The 23,297-nt window shown below is 34.4% G+C and overlaps 1 protein-coding gene and 1 long non-coding RNA gene across 2 annotated transcripts; one reads left to right on the top strand and one right to left on the bottom strand.

Annotated features, from left to right (window-relative positions):
* Positions 1-1,350: 1,350 nt before the first annotated feature.
* LOC146747481 (A disintegrin and metalloproteinase with thrombospondin motifs 9-like) lies at positions 1,351-22,617 on the bottom strand. Its single transcript, XM_085496768.1, has 4 exons — positions 22,395-22,617; positions 21,687-22,090; positions 19,932-20,100; positions 1,351-1,585 (listed from the first exon to the last, which is right to left on the bottom strand). The coding sequence occupies exons 1-4, from the start codon at positions 22,486-22,488 to the stop codon at positions 1,569-1,571; spliced, it is 684 nt and encodes a 227-aa protein (XP_085352894.1). The 5' UTR covers positions 22,489-22,617; the 3' UTR covers positions 1,351-1,568.
* Positions 12,258-13,072, top strand: LOC146747482 (uncharacterized). The gene is made up of 2 exons (XR_014928942.1): positions 12,258-12,432; positions 12,760-13,072. It is a non-coding gene; the product is annotated as an uncharacterized LOC146747482 (long non-coding RNA).
* Positions 22,618-23,297: the final 680 nt, after the last annotated feature.

Raw genomic sequence — 23,297 nt, 5'->3', positions numbered from 1 at the left:
TATGAACAAAGCAAAAAACACAGACATTGAACACATAACATACCACAGATGATTCAGAAAGAGTAAGTTCCTTTTATATGATAATTGCTGCAATTGCATATCCTTTCTAATTGTCCATGGTAGAATATATATGTATTCATAAACTGCAAACAATGCAAGGCATTTGCCCCACTTTTTTCTTTTCTTTTCGTAGTAATCATGATGTCAGATTGAATTTGATGTCAAAAGGGTTATCTAAACAAGAATTTTATGTTTTGTGAAAAAGAACTGTTTACAAAAATGACCATAATCAGTTTTCGCATGGAACAAAAAATCAAAGAACATTCAATCAAAATAATAGGTTGTTTTTTTGCCTTTCTTACAATTGTACAATTTCTGTAGCCTTGAGCTCTCCCCAGGTAAATGGCCAAGTATGGTGGCTAATTTGATTAATAATGTGTCTAAATTACATAATTATCATATTAATAACTTATATTGTTTTTCAGTTTAAGCATGGCATGCTTAAAAGCTCTTTAAGGGATAGCTATTTGAATTGGCTGTGGATGAGAGATTATTTGATAACCACCCTACCACTGTTTTTTCATACACTCTTAATTTTTTTTTTTATAAAAAGTACTTCTGGTCATGAATACCCCCGGCTTCAAATGAATTTTTTCATGAGTTTATGAATATAAGTTTTTTTTAAAAAAGTTTTCTTCTAGAAGATTGAGCAACAAATGTGCCGGAGTTGAAGACTTTGATCTACATCATTTTAGAGAGTGAAAGTTCATGAACTTTGAACCAGATTAAACAAGTGGTGACCTTCTTGAATACATGTACGTGGAATCAAACAATAGTTTGTTTAAAATTCTATTTTTGTAACAATAAAGTACTTTGACATTCATGTCATGAGAAAGTAAACTTCTTATCAACAAAATCCAGTATGTAAAAACTAATAAATGCTTGATTTATTTAATAATATTAATAATTTTTTTCGGCTAGTGAGAACCTTGGTCTACAGTTAGGGAAGATGGCATATTCTGATTATCCTCCTTCAAAGTCTAGCTGTTGTCTGACAGATTGTGAGGGAGCAGTGCCACCTGTGAACCAAACAAGAAGTACCTGTCATCGGTACTCAAGTAGAGCTCCAATTTGTGTCAAATCTAAGCGGTCTCCACACAACTAGTGACGAAAATGCTCAACTTGTTAAACAGCTTATCTAGTTATCATCATTGTGAAAACCCTACTTATTATGGATCAATTTCAATTTGATGAACGTTTCTGCAGCTTTCATCGCCTGGGACAATGCGAATTGGGACAGAAGGCGTCAGTCAACCCCCGACCAGCTCTCAAATTCTGTCTTTACAATGCAAGATCTGTAAAGAGAAGTACTTCAAAAAGGCGCCACACTCTGACACACTCTCTTAACCACCAAGTGTGTAGAGTTCCTGGGTAAAGCTTTAGAACAGTGCACACGTCCTGGTACCCAGACAGGCCACAGGTGAGCTGTCTAACCATTGCATATGACTTCCCACTTCAGATTAGTAGTTCATGAAAATGTGGGGACAGCATCACAGTATCAAGATTGTTTATTTCTGAATAATGCCTGCAATTAAATCATTTAATAGGATAAACACCACTTTTAATATTCTATTACATACATACCACATCATTTTAATAATACTTGATTAGACAAGGAACTTACTGCTTTGCAGCTTCACCATAATTATATGGAAATATTACACTATTTCTAACATTGTGGGATATGTGATTTCTTACCAAGTCTATATGATAGATAGCAATAGCCTTGCTTAGTCCACACTTATGAATGCCTTTACAGTCTTAGCTCTCGGATTGCTCCTTAACGACTAGTATTACCACTACCACCCAGACTGTGAACAGCATACAACTGCTTTGTGTAAGAGGTGGGCTGGGCTACTATACATGTATAGCCCCAACAAAATCACCAGTATATTAGACAGACGGACACTCAATATACCGCCACTTTACATCATTACAGCAAATGTGAGGGATTATAAATGCTCAATTTGCAATCACAAAGAATTGTGAATGGCTTGTAACTAAGGACAATCACCCATTTTGTGTGCAGGTTTTCTCTTAAGTTCTACCGAAAGACTGCATTTGATCTATGTAAGGTCGCAGGTTAGATTTCAGTCTGGTATAATGTCACTATAGTTTATATACCCTCAAATTGAGACTGGAAACCATTAAGAATGACTGCACTTAGTTTTCTGTGAGAAAGTTACCATTCAAACATTTTTTGAGTAATGCACATGGCTGGTGCCTGGACAGGTAGCGATATTGCCACTCCTGGGGGTATAAGATCATGTTTGTGTTGTTTTATTTATTAGCAGATCTCTTTACACCTATGTTTCAACAATACTTATTGAGGTCTACACACCTATTACTGACCTCCTAAGGATAGTTTGTCTGTATAACCACAAATAGTATCAACAAAACATCCGGAAAAGCTTAACACAAGGCACTTTCTGTACAATATCCTGGTGAAGAGGAACTTTTGGCTGGCACAGGATTTTTTTGAGAACATTTTCTAGTCTTCACGTGTTGTGGAAATGAAATAAAATACAGCTATCACTTTTGTCCACAGGAAAGAATATCGGTCTTGATCAACTTAAAAGTTAAATGATTACTACTACATCTGGCTTTTTACTATGAACAGTCCAACGCTAATTTCAGAATAAAAATGAAAAAATATCATTTTTATCAATACCAATATATGTATACTGTTTTACTCCAATTTTTGTAAGGTGTTTTGTTCTGGAAATTAGTTCACATCTAAATGAATGAAATAATTACATGTAGAAATTCAAACATGTTTGAAAAGCTGGACATTCCACAAGACACATGAGCTGACTCTGCCTGTATTTACTAAACACACTCAAATCAGAGTGAATAAAAAGAATGACAAAAACTGAGTGACTGAGGTGAAAAACTAACCCTGTTTCTTTCATCCTTCTTTAGTAATGGCAACAAAGCATATGTCACTTGACAGATGAGGCGGCCACGTTGAATAGAGGTGTTTCAAATGAAAAATAGTTAGCTTAGTAAACCTTCTTTTTTTCTGAGAGGTTAGCAATTTGTTTCCACTTTCATGTTCCTTTTTGTCATGTAATAAATTAGGAGTTCACGTAACAATTAAAATTGATTTTAATTTAAAAGTAGCTATTTTCTAAATATTTTAGCTGTAAAAGATTTTTTCAGGTCTAGACACCATGTGCATGCAGTCAAGGTATCTTGATAAACTCACATTATAAGATCTAGCATTTGCTAAAAATATCATGAAAAGGATAAACCATTCCTAGCTAGAGGGGTGGTGGCATATCCAATGTTGTAAATTTAAAAAATTGAAAAAGGAAGTAAATTGAAGAAAGAATGAAATGATTCAAGAAATTGTGCAAAGGAAAGCTGAGCCAAGTAGCCACTTAGTAATGGTGTTGAAAGCAATGCTGTAAGCTAGAGAATGTCAGTATATATAGAAGCTTTGTAAAACATTATACCCAGCATTCACTGGTGCAAGGCATGAAAAGTGATAGAGGGTATTCCGTGTCCCATTCTAAAAGGTTAGACAGATCTCTGTGTGATCAAAGAGGCTGCTAAATTATTAATCACTAAAGTTTATAATTATGTTTTTATTAAAATATTGATAATATGAATTTTAAAATTGTGTTCAATATCTATGTTATGGATTACAATTAAATTTGTTTTTTTATCTTGCGAATGGAGTGAAGCAGTTTGGGTAAATAAAAAGCAAAGCAAGTGATTGGAATTAACAGCATGATTCAGTAATTAAAAGTGTCCTTTGTGCATAAAAAATAGAGGACTTAATTATTCACTTTCACTTATTTCACTGATGTGCTTAATTGCAGATCTACTGAGCATTCAAATATAACCTTAAAATGTTTCCTTCACAATTCGGTGAATTTGAAACCTACTGAATACCCCTGCAAAATAAAATCCACTAAAATTAAAGGACGACGGCCGTCGCACCATGCTGTGTTCCAAAATTAACAAAGAAATCCAAATTTTAGTGAAAAAAATGATGGCGTTCAGCATTTGAATGTTCTTGTCTTTTGTTTCATCAATTACAGGGTTCATCTGTTAATGATAACAGGAATCATTGAAAAATCTAATAAAAGTAATTATAATATATACTGTAATACAACTAAACATAGACACATGACCTAAGGAAGGGGGGTCTCCAATTAGGATTACCCAATACAGCTAGTTTGGAGTAAAGACTTTGATCTGTGTCACCTTATAGCTTCAAGACGTATTATTTCATAAAGATCAAATGTCATGTCTTGAGTCTCTTAATCTGACAGCAGTACAACCTGAATCTATTTGTAAACCTGTAATAACATATATATTCATGTCAAGTAGTATTCCAAATTGGGCACAAATACATGGAGAATCAAGACGTTTTTAGAAATTTGCTGTCACTGCAACAGAAATTAAATGGCTAATGGTATATTCCATCTGGGGTGTTCTCCACTGATTAATTTTTCAGTTTAGTGGCTAATTTACATATAAAAATTTATATTAATGCATAAATAAATCACAATGACCATAATTATGTATGTTACATAGACCTTGTGACCTTGATTGGACAAATGGGTTGATTGGTAGATAAAAAATAACAAGTGTATCTATTGGTCAACATTAACATAATATATATTATATATATTTTTATTAGACGCATAAAATCCTTAGGAAAGGATAGAAAGGGTCTTACAGAAAGAAATTAAAAAAAAAACAAAAAAACTACAATCTAAAAAAGAAAACAAAAAATAAAAACATTTCTAAAAAAAAAAAAAAAAAAAAAACAAGTCAAAAACAAAAAAATACAATTTGCAGCCAATGGTGAATACAGAATATAGAATGAACACAGAATGTGGCCTAATACACTGATAGTTGTTGCTGTTTTGTTCCATAGCTGTTTTTTAAGAAGACAGCTAAGGCTGGTGCTAGAGTATGGTTTGCCATAATCATATGATTGGCTGGATGATTTGCGGTGTAAATTTGAAACTGAAATCAAGCTAATTGTACTAAGTACTTTTATTTGTGACAATATGGTAGTATAGCCATGCATTAAAATGGCCCCTGAAGAACACAGGTTAAAATTTAGAAATGAGGAACAAGACATTATTCTAAGCAATAAGCATTCAGCTCTGGCAGTTCATTGCTACTGTATTTGCCCTATTTAGTAACACATATGCTTGTGAAAATGACAGAGGTTTGTCTGTGGTCAAAATAAGTCAAATTTTAATAATCTAATATATGATAAATTTAGGTTTTTATGCACTTCTATTGGATTCACTTCCAATAGACCAAATACGGTGTACTGGAAGTTGCACCTGAAAACACCTGAGAAAATAAAACTAAAATACCTGAAGCTCATTGTGATAACCTTGGTACTACATTAAGGTAACTTGACAATGAATTGTAATATATGACAAACTTGTGCTATGTTCTGGAGCAATTGTTTCTAAATCATGTTAGATCAGGGCAATTAATGCGTACACCATGTATGTAATTTAAATAAGATGACGGAATGCCATACTAAATTGTCAGCAAGTGAAAAGGTATGTCTCTTAATGTGTAACACAAATCAGATAGAAGATGAATACCATTTTGTGTTGTTTATGCCCGACAAAGAAACAATCTATTTATGGAAGTAGCAAAAATATCCACAAATTTCAAACAAATATATCATGAAGAACAAATCATCTTTATCTTGAACTCCTAAACAAATATCTATCTCTTTTGGCTAATACTTTGAGAATCTTTATTTTGAAGACCATTCCAATTTTTGGATTTTCTAGTCAGGTATTTTCATTGTAATTTTCTGGGTGTTTTTATTCATTGTGTGACAAATAGCTTTCATTCAAATAGAGGTTTACTGAATAAACTAAATAAGTGCCAGGTCAGTATACTTCCAAGTAAACTGAAATATATACTGTTGTACTGTTTGGGTACTGCCAATTTTCACTATCAGAATAGTCCTTAGACACAAATAGCCAAGAGGAACTTATTAAGAGAACCATGTCACATGTTTTACCCCCTCAAATAGTGTTTCATTCCTTCCTATTGATCACATACGTCCATTAGTGATCAATAAACACATGGAATTTGGTACAGTGAACAGGAGAAAGGCAACCTCTCACTCTCAACAAGATCTCGATGTGTCTCAGGTTTATTCTGGTAGTGAAATTTACCAGTATTTAGTCACTTGCATGCCAACAGAAGTAAGGTAAATTATATTTCAGCTCACTCAAAAGTACACTGACTTGATACTGTTATCTGTTATTTAAATTACACAATGACATAAAATGGTATACTCAACGTGGATATGTACTAGTATTGTCTTTATGTAATATGATTGAGAATCAAACACTCTAGTATATGTATATTGCACAAGTTAGTCACATATTACAACTACCTTTAAAGAAAGGAACACATCTGAGAATATATATTCTCTGGTTATAGCACAAAATCAAATGTATTAATGAAAACTGATTTTGATGACTTCATCGGATGTCTGTGATTTTTTAATTCAGTCTTTTTCTGGGTTTGTTTCCAACTACATATATTTGTCTTTCTATGAGAAAACATCCAGCAGGCAAGCCTCTCAGTAAGTCAACTGTCTTTACATTTGTCAAAGTAAAAATCCCTTCCAAGAGGCCTCAGAGCTTTTTTAATACTCAAATTCTTGAAAGCAGACTGTATTATACACTAGTGTATAGTCTTGTCTGGAGTCTCATTGGTGTGATCCCTGACCTTTTCCAGTTGGTTTATGTACCATTAAGGATACAATTTTACTTGCAAATTACAAGTGACATAAAATTAAAATAATGTTAAGAGTAGTACAAATTATTGATATAATATTGTCAAGTAGCACTTGTAAAATATGATACGCATGATCTTGCTAATTAGATAGAGATGTGTATTGAAAGGGAAAGTTAGTATGTAATTTAAGATAAAATTAGTAATTAAAATGTGGACAGAAAATATTTGCCCTGACTATAACTTTAAAATAAAACTAGCTAATAATATTTTATTTGTGGAGAAGGGGTATGAAAAGAAATTCCAATAGCCAAGAGCAATTCGTCAAGAAAAAAATCAATCAATAAAACACCATTAAGAGTCAAAATGTTAAATACTGCAAATTGTAATAATATCAGGAAAAGTATTTAGTTAAAAATGTGTCACTTTATAGTGATGGGTAACTTTACAATGACACATGCATCATCTAGTTTTAATCAAAGAAAGCTTAGAAAGAACTCCTGTGTGCTGAGAGTATTGGAGACACATTAAAATTTGAGATTTGCTTTGAAACGAAAAGCTTGGCAACTAATTTTTGTCTGCATTTGAGATGCATAACATCAAAAAAATGTGATTCACATTATTAAAATTTATAATACATACAGACAATACATTTGATTTTTCATCCATGGTTTTTAGTCTAATTTATTCCAGAGCACCTCTATGATGAATTCAATTTAAATCTGATTTTTTTAGATATCAGAAATGGGCTAATAATAGATAATCAATAAGCATGTTTATCAACATTAAATTAATCATGTTTGTGGATTACCTCAATGAACCAAATGAATTATTATAACAAACTAAGCAATTATTATGCATAGATTTAGGTCTGTATATTGTTTCAGGGCGCCCATGTACAAAGTTTCATTATCATGTGATGATTAAAACTAAATTAGTGGAAAGTTGAAAAGTAAATTATTATGCAAATGTTTTTTTGTATATAAGCTCATTGGATCCTCACATTGTGTTAAAGTACATATGTACCAAGATTCATTGAATTATGATAAGTACTGTCACAGACTATCTATGTATGAAATTTTATTGAAATGTGATTAGAACCAAAATTATTATTTATTATGCAAATTAGGTAATTAATATGATCTGATTTTAATTCAAAACTGAGCAGGTCTGTGCATTGTTCTGGAGCATTTATGTACCAAGATTCATTGAAATGGGATAATTAGTACTTGCGATATCAGTGTAAACGCCAAAAATTAACTAGTTATGTAAATTAGTTGATTAATACGCACACATTTTTACTTAAAATTAATCAGGTCTTTGGATTGTTCTAGAGCATCTATGTACCAAGTTTCATTGAAAAGTAATAAAGTAATAGTAATATCAAAAGCTAAAAATTTAGAAAGATATCAGTGGAAAAGCTGAAAATTGACTAATCATCATGCAAATTAGGTTAATAATATTCATGGTTTTTACCCAAAACTAATAAAATCTATGTACTAAGTTTTATCAAAATCTAATGAATGGCTCTTTAAAGATCGGTTGAAGCTAAAAATTAGCTAATTATCATGCAAATCAGGTTATTAATATGCATGGATTTCAACCAAAACCTAGGTCTGCCCAGAGCATCTACACACCAAGTTTCATTAAAAACCAACACTCACACACACACATACAGACAGGGTAACTGCAAAGATGCCCATTATGTGCTTCGCACACGGGAGTCAAAAATGATGAAAGTTTTGATTCTGAAATGTATGAGAAAGAGGTATTTTTGGGTGGCCTATAAACAAACATTGAACTAAGAACTGACATATGAAATACAATGAAATCAATAGTATACAAGACAAATTAGCTGATAAATATTTGTACCAAAAATAATCACGTTTTGCATTTGACCAATACCGCTAGTATCTGATATGTATTAAATTACAATTAAACTGGGCCATAAGTGACCATTCAAATCACAATAGAAAAGATTATATAGTTGTCTTTAAGAAAGTTCTCACCAGCCCTATTCAAAGGTATCATTCAGGTATATACCTCAGACAACTAATGCAATAGACTGGCAACGCCTATTGTTTAATGTGTTAATCGGCTTAATTGTATATGTTATGAGTGTCATGCTCAGTAGTATTGAAATAAACACCTTCAAAGCTTACCGAACACTGGATATTCTGCACACTTCGTGCTTTTTCGGAAATTGCGTATTTCTTCGTAAAACGGATCTGTACATTTTTAAAGCAACGGGAGATGCGTTCTGGACATTTTGACCTTTGCAGCTGTGTAAGAATTTTAAGAATCTACCAACATTTAGGCGAGTTACAAGTAACTGAATGTATTTGTATATACCTCAAATAGTTTTTAAATATATAATGAACAACTTTGAAGTGATCATACCACTTGTTTCGCAATTTATCGCGATAGTTGATTGGAATATAAATAGATCTCCCGTTATTTTGTGAGATCTAATGATAATCTTGTTGCTCCGCAACGTTTACTAGATATGATAAGAATTGATAACCTGAACAAAAGTGGCACACATTACTTCAATAGAAAATGCCTCATTGCCAGTCTGTTTATTAGTTGTCTGAGTAAATACTAAGATTCAACACAAGCATAGTGTTATTGTTGAGTGTTACTTTATTTTGTCTAAAAACTGCAATTTAGGTTCACACAAATAACTAAACAATATTACATACTTAAACCAGAAGAGAAACAAATTTTTTCATGTCATTTTAGTTTCACTGGTTTACACTACAACTTCAGACAAAATAACAAAAATACTGTCAACTATTTATTTTTGTACGATTTGGAGCAAATGCACAGTATTCAGTAGCTTACGAAAAAATTAAAATGGTTTCCAAGTGAAAAATATGTATTCTACAGCACTAGTTACCAATTCTAAAGTGACAGTTCAAACTCAAGTTGTTTCCTGTCATGCCAGAACACACATCCTGAGCAGTCATTTACACATCCTCTTCTGCCTAGTTGAGCATTTGATTAAATTTTTATTATAAGATAGTGGGCTAGTTTGGACAAAAGAGACCACACATGACATCAGAGCAAACCTGGCCTCGTAAATTAGAATAGGCAAAGTGTGCATGGTTTGTGTGTAGATACAAGTATACAAATAACACTAGTGCATTGAAATCGGCACCATTGAATAATAATGTGTACTGTATTCCTTTTACATCAATGAACATCATGTTCTTCTTTTCAAAGATACCATTGTGGCAATCTAATTTGTAAGGGAAGGACCATTTCATGAATTAGTGTTTTCATGTACTTTTTTAAATTCAAACCATCATGCAGTTTTTGTCATTTGTAATCCCTGTACATTTTTACCAATAAAATTGATTGGGTATTAGACAATGCATCAGAGTTGATCAGATATAAAGTTACTGCAGTATATTTAAATGGCTTCAGTATTGCAATACAGAAACGTTTAATAAAATGTATTTAACTTCAATTCAATGTCACTGTGTTGTTACATTTATAGTAGTTCTCTCATCATTATCAAAATCTATTGTTGAAGAGATATTCCTAACTTCTTTTTACCAAGAGTCTTTCAAAAGTGTACTTCAATTCTATGTTTATATAAAATAATAACTCCACTCCCCAATTTAAGTTTACTAATCTACAATGAATGCCCAAGAAAACGTGTTCTTTTGACGACCTTTAACCCCTAGCAATAATAGAATCGGGGTCAATCATCAAATGCTGTCACATGCACATTACAATATCAACAGTCAATGATTTGCGTTCATGTTTAACAAGACGGAAGGTTAGAAAAGGTCACAGCATAAAATTGAGTCCAACATGAACTAGGTGAATGAATTTGAATGTACAATGAATATACAATGATATACATCCTCCTTCATTCAATTCAGTGTCCGACTATCCTGAATTCATGGTATGTAGGCCCAGTTAATTGGTAGTGTGAAGGTAAATACTTTAACCAGTGGCTGAACTTACTAGAAATGAATGCTTTATACTCAATACTATCCTTCTGTTTATTATTTTTAATGAATTAAAAAATGACGCAAACTTTAATCTTTTCAAAAAATTGCCTTCCAAATGTAGATGCATAGAGATGCAACAGGGAAATTGATTCTGCTGTGTGTTCTCAATCTGATCAACATTTATAAAGTTTAAAAAAAGAACATATATATAGACATATATGTACTAAAACCAGATACATGATATAAAAGTTTAGAATGCCTCATACTAGTGCTTGTTCTCTAATCTCCAAATAAGCAAATAAAAAATGGCAGCCATTGAAATAACTGTTCTACTGGGTGGTCTGCAGTTTGTATTATGATATTGATATGCAAAGTAATCCATGTAAAGTCACAAAAACATTCAAAATAAAGATGATTGTGTTCTCTCTCTCGAGGCTTATGTGTAACAGAATATTCATATTTGGCAGTGATGAAATTGTTAGTATGCCAGTGTTTGTTATATGAAAGACAAGCCATGCTGTGCCACAAAGTATGCACATATGCTGGCTGATAATTTTAACAGTACAATCACACCACAATCAGCACTGGGCTGTCAAGCTCTTGTGCATATAACCAAATAGCAATGATAGTCACAAATGTCTAAAATCCATTAATTATAAACAAAAGGGCTACATCGTTATAACTTAAAAGCTACAGCCGTTGTATTTTAATTAAATTTTAGTGTAACGATCCAAACTTGCATTAATAGCAGTAATGAGCTTTGCTTCCTCCAAGATATTGACCAACAAGACTGATTTATAAGTAAGCCAATCAGCATGACAGAACCTGGGTTTTAATCAAGCTACATGACCCGCATCTGCAACAGTGGTTATTTACATCATTGATGCGTGGAAATACATTAAAATTGGTCATATTTCAATCATGCTTAAAGTAAATGTAATTTTTGGTCTCTTTATGCTTCTATTGGAGATGCATTTGTAAAAGTATGAAATAGTTTGCCTTCAAGTGTTGTAGAAAACTTAATGAGCACCTTATGTACAATATGTTATGTTATACAGGCTAATGACCTGTCAGATTAATGACTATCGGACCAATGAGCCTGCCCTGGACAGTGTTCTCCCCAAAGCGTTTTAGCGTAGCGGGGCCGCTACTCCATTATTTATGCCGCTACTCTGAGAGATTGCCCGCTACTCTGTGGCATTTCCTGTTACTCTTTGTTTTAGCTTGTTAATACACGTGCGAATCTGTTAGTCAGCGTCATCAGCGTCCGGTACTGTGAGCCAAATCAGGTGTGAATGGAAACATGTTAGTGATTACGCGAAGACAATGGACTAATACAGCTTCGTACTTCGACAATAAACACTTTCGCCCTATTTAATTGGGGTAATAGCGAGTATTTTCTCAGTAGCATATTTGGCTGGAAGAAGCAACGATGTCAAACAGCAGAAATATTACGTTGTGGTTCCGCGTAGAACGCCCTGCTGGGCCCCTGGTTGCGAGCGATAAACCCACCAGCAACGCGGTCACCGGTACCCCTGTCGGCAGTGGTACTAAACGTGTCCAAGATGATGTTACAACGAAAAGTGCAAAAAAACAAACTCTAGATTTGATGCACAATGGACAACAAAATATACGTGGCTGAGAGAAACATCCGATGGCAAAGGTAAAAAAAGTATTTATTTGTAGCGTTTTACTTGGAAGCGAGTTTTGACCTAGTTTAGTAAATTTTTGTATGGCTTCATTTTTTGCCGATCGTCGAAACATTTTTTTGGAAACGACCTTCTTTCTGGAAGTTCAAAAATTGTTGGCTGCGATTTATCAAAGTAACTAATACTAGTATTGTGTTTTGAAATAGTTGGGTAAAGTTTATCGTGGCAATTTTTAAGTTTAGCGACTTTTCAAAATGGCGGCAATTTGTTTATTTTCGTGTTGATCGTGACGATATTTTTTAAATACAAGTATTGATTCGCTCCTATTTCTTATCTTTTAGGAATGCTGTGACACATATGTGGAAAATTCAACTTAAAAACATCCAGAAATAGTTCTTTGGTATGGAATTCTATGCCATGTATAACTATTACGAAATATGCTATCGATAAACACGCACACTCGGAGATGCACAAGAAGGCCATGTCATTTAATAGAAGTGGGAAGCAAAGAAAATCACGGCGTTCTCAAAAGCTGCAGATCACTGGGCTTCCATGAAAGTCCGAAAAATCAACATTACATAGAAATCACACAGCAGCAGATTCATTTAATCTTCTACATAAATTTGTTAAAAAATAAAGACACATTTTCATCCATGCAAGCCTGTCATTATTGTTTTCTTTATCTTCAGACAAATGCTAATGATATGTAAATTATATGCAAATTAGCCGCCACTCTGATACATTTTTCTGGGGAGAACACTGCCTGGTAACTCCCACAGACCCAACTTCCAATAACCTATGCTGGGGTGATCAAGTACAATAATACCACTAAATCTAGGTCAAGAATTGGGTTTGAATGCTGTTGGGGGAGTGGTGAAATGAACAAATCAAATGATCAAATAATACCCCCATCCCATCCTTGTTAAAGAGTTGCAGGTATATCAAGTGTATGATCCACATCCAACTTTTAAATCACTTGCCTCATTAACATAATTTTTTTGACATAATCCTGCAACTGTTTCCCTTGAAAGCCAAGCAATAAAAGTTAAGGTCTGTTTAGTGTCAAGTAACAAATTCCATACAAGCTGCATGCATTCAAGCAATATAATCCATAATACTGCTTGGCAATATCACCTCTTTATCTGACAGCTTTTACATTCAAACACTCAAAAGTTGAGTAAGTTATGACCTAATATTTATCTAGTTTAGACCCAATATGCCCAGAAATTCTATTCAAAATGACCACCAATGAAATGCAAGTTAACACTACCAAGATCACATAGAAATGTGTTTCCATAGAAATATAAGTGACCTCCACCCTTAAAAGATCTCTCTATGTGTTTGTGAGTGTCCTTCGGAACAGTTTTTTAGAAAGTGCTGCAATACATGGGTCAAGGAGGCCAGCTTTACTATGAATTTATATCATTAATAAATCACCTTAAGATGTAATCTGATTCAGTAACAAACATAAGGATCTCAATGAACCCATCTGTGAGTTTTTGAAGACCAATTTCAACAGAAGTTTACAAATGGTGCTGATCTATATGAACACAAATCCTCGGCTCAGCCCACATTTAATGATAAATGGCCTATAAAATGATGGGCAGTGAGAGGTTGAAGTCCAAAGTACCAAATTCAGAAAGAAGGGCATAAATCAGCTCATATCAAGGTCAACATATCACCTCTGAGAGATAAAGCTAAATAATCAAGTACATGCCTGGCTTGGCCTGACACGTACCCACATCTGCCATCTCTTTGTCATTTAGTATCAATGATTTTTAAAACAAATATCTATTTTCATTTAAAAACTTCAATGAAAATTCTGCTTATAATTAACCTACTTAATTTACCATATTAGCAAAATTTAGACACCTAATTGCTTGCCATCTTCACCAGCCATTCAGTTCATTCAACTGACGCCTCAACATTACACCTTGGCAGGACTCATATGATAAACCTTTATTTATTCTTGATTAAATCAAACACAATGGCACGTGCTCTGGTGTGTTTCCATGGTAATTGGAACACAAAGTCACATGTTATGATGCGTTTCCATGGGAAATCAAATGCGAAGTCGCATATTTATGTCAATTAAGCTATGACGTGATATAAGACTGCAGAATCCATTGGTTCAAATTTGAAAATGATGTGAACACTGATTGATGGATCTAGCTGCTGAGTTCCAATACAGCTTTCCTAATACAATCATGCACAGGTTCATAAAGATGGCCATGGATGGACAGTTTCAATGAACCTGTGGGAATCAGACAATGATCTCTTGCTTGTTTAATCATCTTGACAGAATTTTGCATCTAAATTTGTGCCTCATATCATGGAAAGTCTAAATATTTCCTGTGGGTATCCTAGCGTAAACTGTGATCACAAGTCCTTCCCCATGGAGCCCTAATTTGGCTCACATTTGCAATGTTCATGTGGAGTATGGGCAGGGTCTTAGCCAGCCACCAGTCCACCCTGCAAATGGACTGACAACTTTTTCCCATTTTTCTGTGTTTGCCTATTGTTCTTTGATAATTTTACCAAAATATTTTCAAAACCATCTACATTCTTCATTAAGTTGAATTGTTTTGGACTGGCAATTGCAAATTCCTGGCTAATAGCCTGAGTATGGGTAGCAGAATTTGGTACTATTGTAACACAATCCCTGCAGCATTGTTTCAACTGAGATCAATAAAATAGTATCTGACAAGAAGGTTTGTAGAAGTTAACATAATTTGTTAAAAGCAAATGTTAACATTCCCAGTATAAAACATTCCTAAAGAACAGACAACAAATGATTCCTGTAAAATTTAAACAACCACATTTAGTCAATTGGCAGCCATTGGTAAATACCAGTCTGTATTTCTTGTATCAATGCCTTTTGTGATAATAAAGACATTAAAATGGGCAAATGAAAAGGACTAAGCCTCATTACACTTGATGGGTTGGTAATATAATGTAATCAACATTAATGAGAATGCTTGATTTGGCTGTCTTACACATAGTATAAATTGAAACACTTGTTTGTTTTTTCTCACACAAATATGAAGCAGTTCTAAACAGTTGAGAGAATAATTGGAGCTTTTAAAATTCATTACCTTCCCCATTTTGGATGATTTATTCTAATTCTCATTAATACTGTAGACACATTAATTATTCACTGGTAAAACATGCTTGAAAGCAAGCAAAATAATTCTATGGTTCTATCATTTTCTATGGGTACTGTATGTGATATGTGCCACTATTGCAGAAATGAAGGAAACCGATGGTATGGTAGTTGCAGATTGATACAATAACACACACACACAAACTGGAGGGAATCCTGGCCACAAAAAAACCTTGACACTGAAATTCCTTTGCAACTTAAATGTGAGCAAAGGGTAATAGGAGTGAAAATAAGTGATTAGTGAATGTGGAAATTCCTAGTTTCTGATAGTAGAATTCCTGCGTTTAATAACTCCACAGTTCAGAGTCATACATACTTGTAATAGATAGAAATTACTATGCGAACGTCTTGCATGAGGCAAACACACCAACCATCATAGGAATTTAAGGTGAGATGGAGTGACATCAAGGGAAACCACTTTGTTTCATTAATTACTGCATTTCTGAAGTATTTTGGTGTTCATGTTGATGATATAATCATTGGTAACTATTTGGTACAAGCCACTCTTCTAGTTCTTAGATTAGATTGACTGTTTTGGGACAGATGAACTGAAAGCTGAACAGTACCCCAAATACCAGGCAATTACCAATTACTAATTAAATATGTTCTACCATCTGATACGAAAATAAAACTTATTGGTGCAGTTAGCATTATTAAATTAAATTGTATACAAAACCTTAACAGTACAAGATGTAGTATAAAATATTAAAATACTGTGAATTATTTTATACATGGTATGCTGATAAATTAAATTGACACATGGAATCCATGTGCTTCATTATAAATAACATACAACTAGAGCCTACAGGGGCAAATGATAATCTCAGGGTATTTAATTTTTGCTCAGATTTACGCCTTTGGCAAATATAAATTACAAGTGAAATTAAAGGATTCAAGAGTAGACAGTTGCATTACTTGCGACCAAAGATCATGGAATATCAATTTATTATATGTCTGTCTTGACTTCTTATAGTACTAAAGATATGTGGAAATTCTAATTCAACATGCACAACATCAAATTATAGTCACCAATTAATCAAGAATTAATGAGATGTTACACTTCAGGGTATCAATCCACAGCTTGGCTAACACAAACTTTCAAATTAAAATGAAAGACTGACATTTCTGGTATGTCTTTCACCACAGATAAACCTGAATGGCATAGCTTAAAATGACCTTGTTGGAGTTATTTATACCTTTTACCTTGCAATTGGCCTTGACAACAAACTACTACAGGCTGTTATTTTCTTGCTTTAAGGTGTTAATTGCTATCAATTAAGGAGTAACTGCAACCAGATTACAGTTTAACAACTATTTGTATACTATTAACACCTTGTAAATGCCCCAGAGGCAACCAATGGGGTTCAGCGGAAGGCCATTCACTAATTCACACCTACTTCCAAACTTTGACAGCTATCCTCAAAATAAGCAGCCAGTGAGTGTTTATTGTTGTTTTTTTTAAACCAGGAAAACAAATTACATAATGAAAGTACACTTTCACTGGCACTTTTGTGTTTGTACAGGTCAATTATGCTCAGATTCTCTATTAGAATCTAACTCACTGATAAGGAAGCATAAGCAAGTAATTAGTCATTTTTATGTAAAGTACAAGTACATGGTATTAGCATGTCCAGGACACACATATACTAAAGAGTAATTCACTTTGACAATAGCTAACAAGCATTATGTAATTTTACAAAGTGAGAAATTTGTATTCCAGACCCAAATTACTAATATAAATAATATAGATTTACAATATGAATTGCATAATTTTTCTTGCCAAAATTCTGGTGCTCATATTCATATATTTTTCTATGATTTCTTTTGGGTGAAATAGACAAAGTTTCCCATTGGCTGCAGGGCTGCGACAGCAAGTGATGTCATCTAAACATGTGGCAGACGGCCATAGCATGTTTACATATGAACATTTATCCATGAGCCTTTGCGGTTTTACGGTGTGTTGTTATCGCAGCCTAGGACTCTCCTGTACATCTACAGGTAATGATTTCTTCGCTCTAAGTATGTACACAACTAGAAAATATAGTTATTGAATCATAAATTCTTTTTAATCAGTAACCACATATTCATTTAGTGGTTTACCATTTATTTTCTGATTGTTAATAGCATTTTCTGGGTCAGCGAAAGTGATTACAAGGGATTTTATACATCCACACTATTTTTGAGGTGAGAAAAAAAACAAAGGCAACATTTCTTTTATGTAGTGGTACATATATATACAAGATCCAGTGGCCCATATCATGCAGTATTTTTCTATAAATGGTCTAGTTACTAATGGCACAACACATTTTATCACTATATTCTGCTGTTACTCAGTCTAATCGACGATTTGTTTTGATCTCCACTTTACCAAAGTACAACACAATTCACCTGGTAGTCACAAGTTTTAAATTATTAATTCACTGTATGCAAAGTATTTAGAAAATATGAGAACTAATCTTAGAGCTAGAGAATACCTGCTAATACCTGTTTCATTCACATTTACAGCTTATAAATTGCTGGCATTTTTCGGTCCCCACACAAGGTAAATGTTTTTACATGCATTCAAACAGAGAACAAGCAGTCACAAGTATGCAAATGTCGATAGGAGGCTTATTCTTATAAAAACAACATGATTTTAACTTCCAGTTTGCAAACAACTTTAAAAGCTGGTTGTTGTTGTTGTAACACAAAGGAATTTAGTCTTGCATAAGATAAACTGGATTTTCTAAACGGTTTCTGAAGAAAAGTTGGTATCTAGTACATGATGGCCAAAAACATTCAACAATATTGATCTACTTAAAAATGCAATAGGTCTAATGAAATCCTGGGAAACTTATTTAACACTTCTCGACATTAATTCATTAGAATTTTCTATATTTTCAATCAATGAATAACTGAACACACATGCCATAGAAATTGATAATATACACCAAAATCAATCTACAAAGACACAGTATATACTCAGCTATTTAATTTTAGCCCACTGTATGGTCTCAATTCTAGTACAACCCTGTGATGTTGCTAGATTTTACTAGATAGGTAAATTCACAATTTTGCAATGTAGCCAATTTTATTTTAAAAAAAATCATTACTAAGTAGTATATTGTATTATTCTCTACTACAGTTTTACATTCCATGAGTCAAGTTGAGGAATTTTTAATTCTGTTCCATTTTGTCACTTAGATAAGAATTCAAGCTTTTCTGAAAGACCAATGTAATCACAGTCCCTCTATCATAAATAGAGAGACTGTAGTGTAATCAATGGGTTCATGAAATCCGCATAACATACTAGTACTTAGCATTTTTTTCCAGAGCATTATCGAGTAGGGATCTTGAGTACTTTTGAGCAACTTGTCATTATTATCTGTTGTGAATAAACCAATATTTGCTTTAGGACAATGATCAGCCATTACAGATTATACAGTAAAACACTCCAGAATTGCAGACATTGGAGCTCCAAAAGAAGGGAAGGGCAAACTGCACAAGTTTTCACAGTGGCGGATCCAAGCATACACACACTTACACCTGTGCAGTAGTCAGATTCGCCAGGAAGTACCAAAAATGGTAATGATTTCCTGACTTTGAATGACACAGCATATCATTAACAGTCTCAGGCGGTATTCAGTGTCAAAACCCTGATCTACAACTGACTTGGGACTGTGTGTTTTTGCAGGCGATTCAATCAGCCTGAACAAAATTACCTAGTCATGTATTGAAAGCTTTGAAAGCAAAAGAATCAGTGTTCACGTTAACATTGATGTCAGCCATGCAAGAAACAGAACAAAGACCAAAGTTTTCCCTTCCTGCAGTAGTTAATTAATCGTAAAATTATTTAATTTTATTCTTGTGTTGAAAACAAAGGACAATTGACCGTGTTGAAAGCTAATCTCATACTCTTGCTATAAAATATTCTATTGTTCCACCCAAAAGAATGACGCTGCTTTAGTTGCTCAAAATTCTTGCATAAGCTGCAGCAAGCAAATACTGGTAATTACTTTTTTGGGGGCTGAAAACCATAACTATTGCTGAAGATGTAACTTATTTTAAATGAAAAGTTTGAAAATCTATGTAAACCATATGATTTCATTCGATATAGTTTTACTGATTTAAATATTAAGCGAGAATAAAAATTAAACAAATTTTTAACGAATGTAAAGTATTCTACAGTACTCGTGATTACACACAAGGAAGCTCAAAATGCCATAAACAGAATACTAGTATATATACAGAATACATCTTGGACTGAGCAGTCATTTTTGTTTATGTAGCTCCTTGGAGAGCGTGATTTCTTCTGGATTATTAAATAAATACAACTCCAGTGTTTGAGTAATAATGTGGAACTCCTCTTACCTTTAACCCCGCAAGTTGATTCGATTGGTTTCTGTGTATGGGGCAAATCAGTATGCTTGTAAATCACATGTGGTTTACTGTTCTCATCAGCCACCGTGTCTTTACTATCTTCACTTGGTAAAGGCTCCACATAATACTGTGTTCCATTTTCAGTTTTGAAGGCACCAAACTAGTTTTAAAAGAAAAACAAAACAAACAATGTAAGGCTTCAACATGGCTGTTTGAATTGACAGCTTTCAGAAGCATAAATGAGGAGATGGTGGCGCTAACTGTGCGAAAACTTTGCTATAGGACAATAGCCTGACCTTTTCAGTGTAACTAAGTTCAGAGTTCGGGACTTGAGTCATCACCAATAATAGCAATTCAAAAATCAATTATCATTCATTGCACAGACCAGTAATGCGAAAAGAAAAAATGAACCTAAATAATCCAGAATCAAGAGCTTGCACAGTGATTACTTAAAGCAAAAATAAATAGACATGCCAAAAATAGAATACTGCAGTGGTAGAACATATTTAGTGTAAAAGTTGAGCGCTAATGTATGTTGACAGTTGAAGCACACAGTAAGGAAATCCGTTTCCAATTCACTTTAGGGTGCTTTAAACATGAGCCAATATTATAAATAAATTTGGGTTAAAAAAATATCAGGTCTGCTATATTAAATTACTGTAAAAAATGTTAATGGTAGCCATGAAGACAAAATTTATGTGAAAGTCCATGTATTTAGGGACCCTAGTAACATTTTCACTGGCAATAATTTTTTTGCGATTTTCACTGTTTCTCACAAAAAAAAAGTAGTGCACAGTAACGGGTATGTTCCATAATAAACCTTGACCAAAATGTAGAATTACAAATAAATGAACTCCAATAGTTGTTGACAGTGTATGGTTGTCAGGTTGTGTAGGACTATACACAAAGTACACACAAAGGATGACAGTATTAAAATCCTTCTTTTATTGCTCCATCAAATATCTGCTTGCCGATCCACCTCCGATGTACCCCCCCCCCCTCAATAGCCCACCAATGATGGTCTATTCCTCATTATCTTTTCTTGGTTCAAGAATGTAATGTTTGAGAACGAACAAGAAATTATTGACTTGTATTGTTTTTAAATTCAAGCCATCGAGCTGAAGGTGCTGATTTGTCCACCTAAAATGCTAGTCACAGCAAATTATTTGTTTCTTGCAGCGGTCATGTATGGAATGAATGTCAACAATTTGTAAACAAATATGTAAACTACGGAGTTTGTGTATAAACGTACAGGTTGTGTACGGACGTGAAAGGAGGCTGCCTCCAGGGAAATAAAAGGTTATGACGACAATTTGAAAGATCATTTGCTCACTGGGACTTCTTTTTTACTTTACATGTTTAGCGTTGCAGAGGCAATATACCACACAATCAAACGGCGCAACTCCACTTTGTTTACATTCTTCAAATAAATTTACAATTGTAATCCCCGGAAACGAAGACAGAGGTCACTATCATGGCCCAGCTGGGAATTTACACCAGTTCGGACGTACTGGCTTTGTTCCAAATAGTCTGGCAGCAAAGCAGACCGGATTACATCGTTCACAAGTCACAAGGAAAGGCACATGTCTTCAACTTGTTTTGTTTTCTGAACGGATGCCGCTGCTACATTTAACCATGATTTAACATACATAATGAATATGATGCGATCTGGACCTCGGGAGATAGCGGCGTCCATTAAAATTGCGTAAAGTGTGATTATGCTGTGTCGTAAGGAATAATACTCACCATTCCCGCACACAGACTGAACACAGCGTTCGATCCCGGGTGTGAGTCGACATGGCCGGAGAAAAAACAATGACTTACTGACGGCTCTGTCAGTATTGTGTCGTCTCCATACTCCCCCGTTAAAGTATCATTAACATTTCCATGTCCCATATTCCCTGAATATTCAAACACAAAACTGCCAGCTAAAAATCCCTCATCTTCTCTCAAATTTAGATGGAACTTTTGACCGAATGCTTCGATAACATACGCCGCTGTAGAGTTCCAGCTCTCTTCCGAATTTGCTGCCTGTCTACGATTGCGAAAATGAAGATTTGAAGGGAATGTCTTGCCATCTGAGTTCACTCTGATAGGAAACACGACTTCATGGCCTTTGACGGACTGTCCAAGTACTCTCTTGGAATCCCCTGCGTAAAAGATGAAGAATCATAAATACAACCTTTTTCAGCTACGCGAGCAGTTCATTCAAAGAGCCTTATGCGAGTTTAAAATGCGTGGGCGAATGGTTTTTAAAACTTTCTGAGACATACAGGACTGGTCCAAAGTTATCAAAAGTCGAGTCAAGACCCATAAATCAACGAGAAGGTAAAACTACCTTTACATAACACACCGCGTCCAGTAGTTACACAGACTTCCATCGCGATTTCAAGGGGCGACAAACTTTGACACACAAGCGTACACTTACATATACAGAATATACAGAAAACCCACCTTGACCGGCCTGGACGTTCTGTGTTTGAAGCCCTAGCGCTGCTGGCTGCAACAAACACACGAGCAGTACTAAAGCAACCAACACAGAACACATGATCAACCTGTTACTACCGTACTCTGCATGCAAACACTGAAGGTCTTTCCCCGATACGATCAGCTGGAGCGAAAGTAGGCTTCAAGCCAAGGGAACTCCGTTACTGTAATATGGCATTTCTCCAAGACACCCAGCATCGAAATCAGCAAATAGCCCCGCCCCTGATTGAGACGCTTAACCAATCACCACCGACCGGACATCAAACAGTCGTAATCAGCAAGCAAATTGCAATCCAACACACGTTGTACACACAGTAATATCTCCTTCAAAGTCACCCGCGAAATATTCTGCTACAAAAGATGGTTGTTTTTCAAATTAAAGAACAATTGTTGGCAATAACAATAGATTGCGTTCCACGATTTTCGGCCCAAGCTATTAACAAGTACTTAATAACTGACATCTCGTCTGCTAAACGAAAGACCGATTGAATGGATGTTATTCGCTTTGACTCGGGAAGGGAACTAAATGAAGAAATTATAAATCGACGACCTATTCGTGGAACAAACTGTTTATATCGGCTGTATATCGAGTGTACGATTTACTGCATGTTATCGCCGTCCGAATCGCCGATTTTGGATAGTCAGAAGAAAACAAAGTTTTCAGGTAGAAATAATAAGCCGTAGAAAAGAAAACAAAGATTTAGAAAACTCTTTTCACAAAGTCTAAACTTTAAACCAGAGCCGAATTCAATGGTTCACGGTATTTTATTAGGAATGTGTTTTCAGATCATGTAGCCCCGAACAGAAGAAAGCACGGAAGAAAGAATTTTGTTTTGTCATGATCGACATGAAATTCTCTGAGACGGAGAT

The sequence above is a fragment of the Saccoglossus kowalevskii genome, chromosome 3 (genome assembly GCF_978046115.1).
Source record: "Saccoglossus kowalevskii chromosome 3, keSacKowa6.1, whole genome shotgun sequence".
Classification (NCBI taxonomy): domain Eukaryota; kingdom Metazoa; phylum Hemichordata; class Enteropneusta; family Harrimaniidae; genus Saccoglossus; species Saccoglossus kowalevskii.
This window is presented reverse-complemented; position numbering and strand designations above follow the sequence as displayed.

What these genes read in the sequence shown, in the direction of transcription:
- LOC146747481 (XM_085496768.1), bottom strand. Translation starts at nt 22,488, where the DNA reads ATGTGTTCTGTGTTGGTTGCTTTAGTACTGCTCGTGTGTTTGTTGCAG. An exon ending in GAACGTCCAGGCCGGTCAAG is followed by an intron (nt 22,091 to 22,394) that starts GTGGGTTTTCTG and finishes TCTTTTACGCAG; the next exon opens with GGGATTCCAAGAGAGTACTT. An exon ending in TCAGTCTGTGTGCGGGAATG is followed by an intron (nt 20,101 to 21,686) that starts GTGAGTATTATT and finishes TTTTAAAACTAG; the next exon opens with TTTGGTGCCTTCAAAACTGA.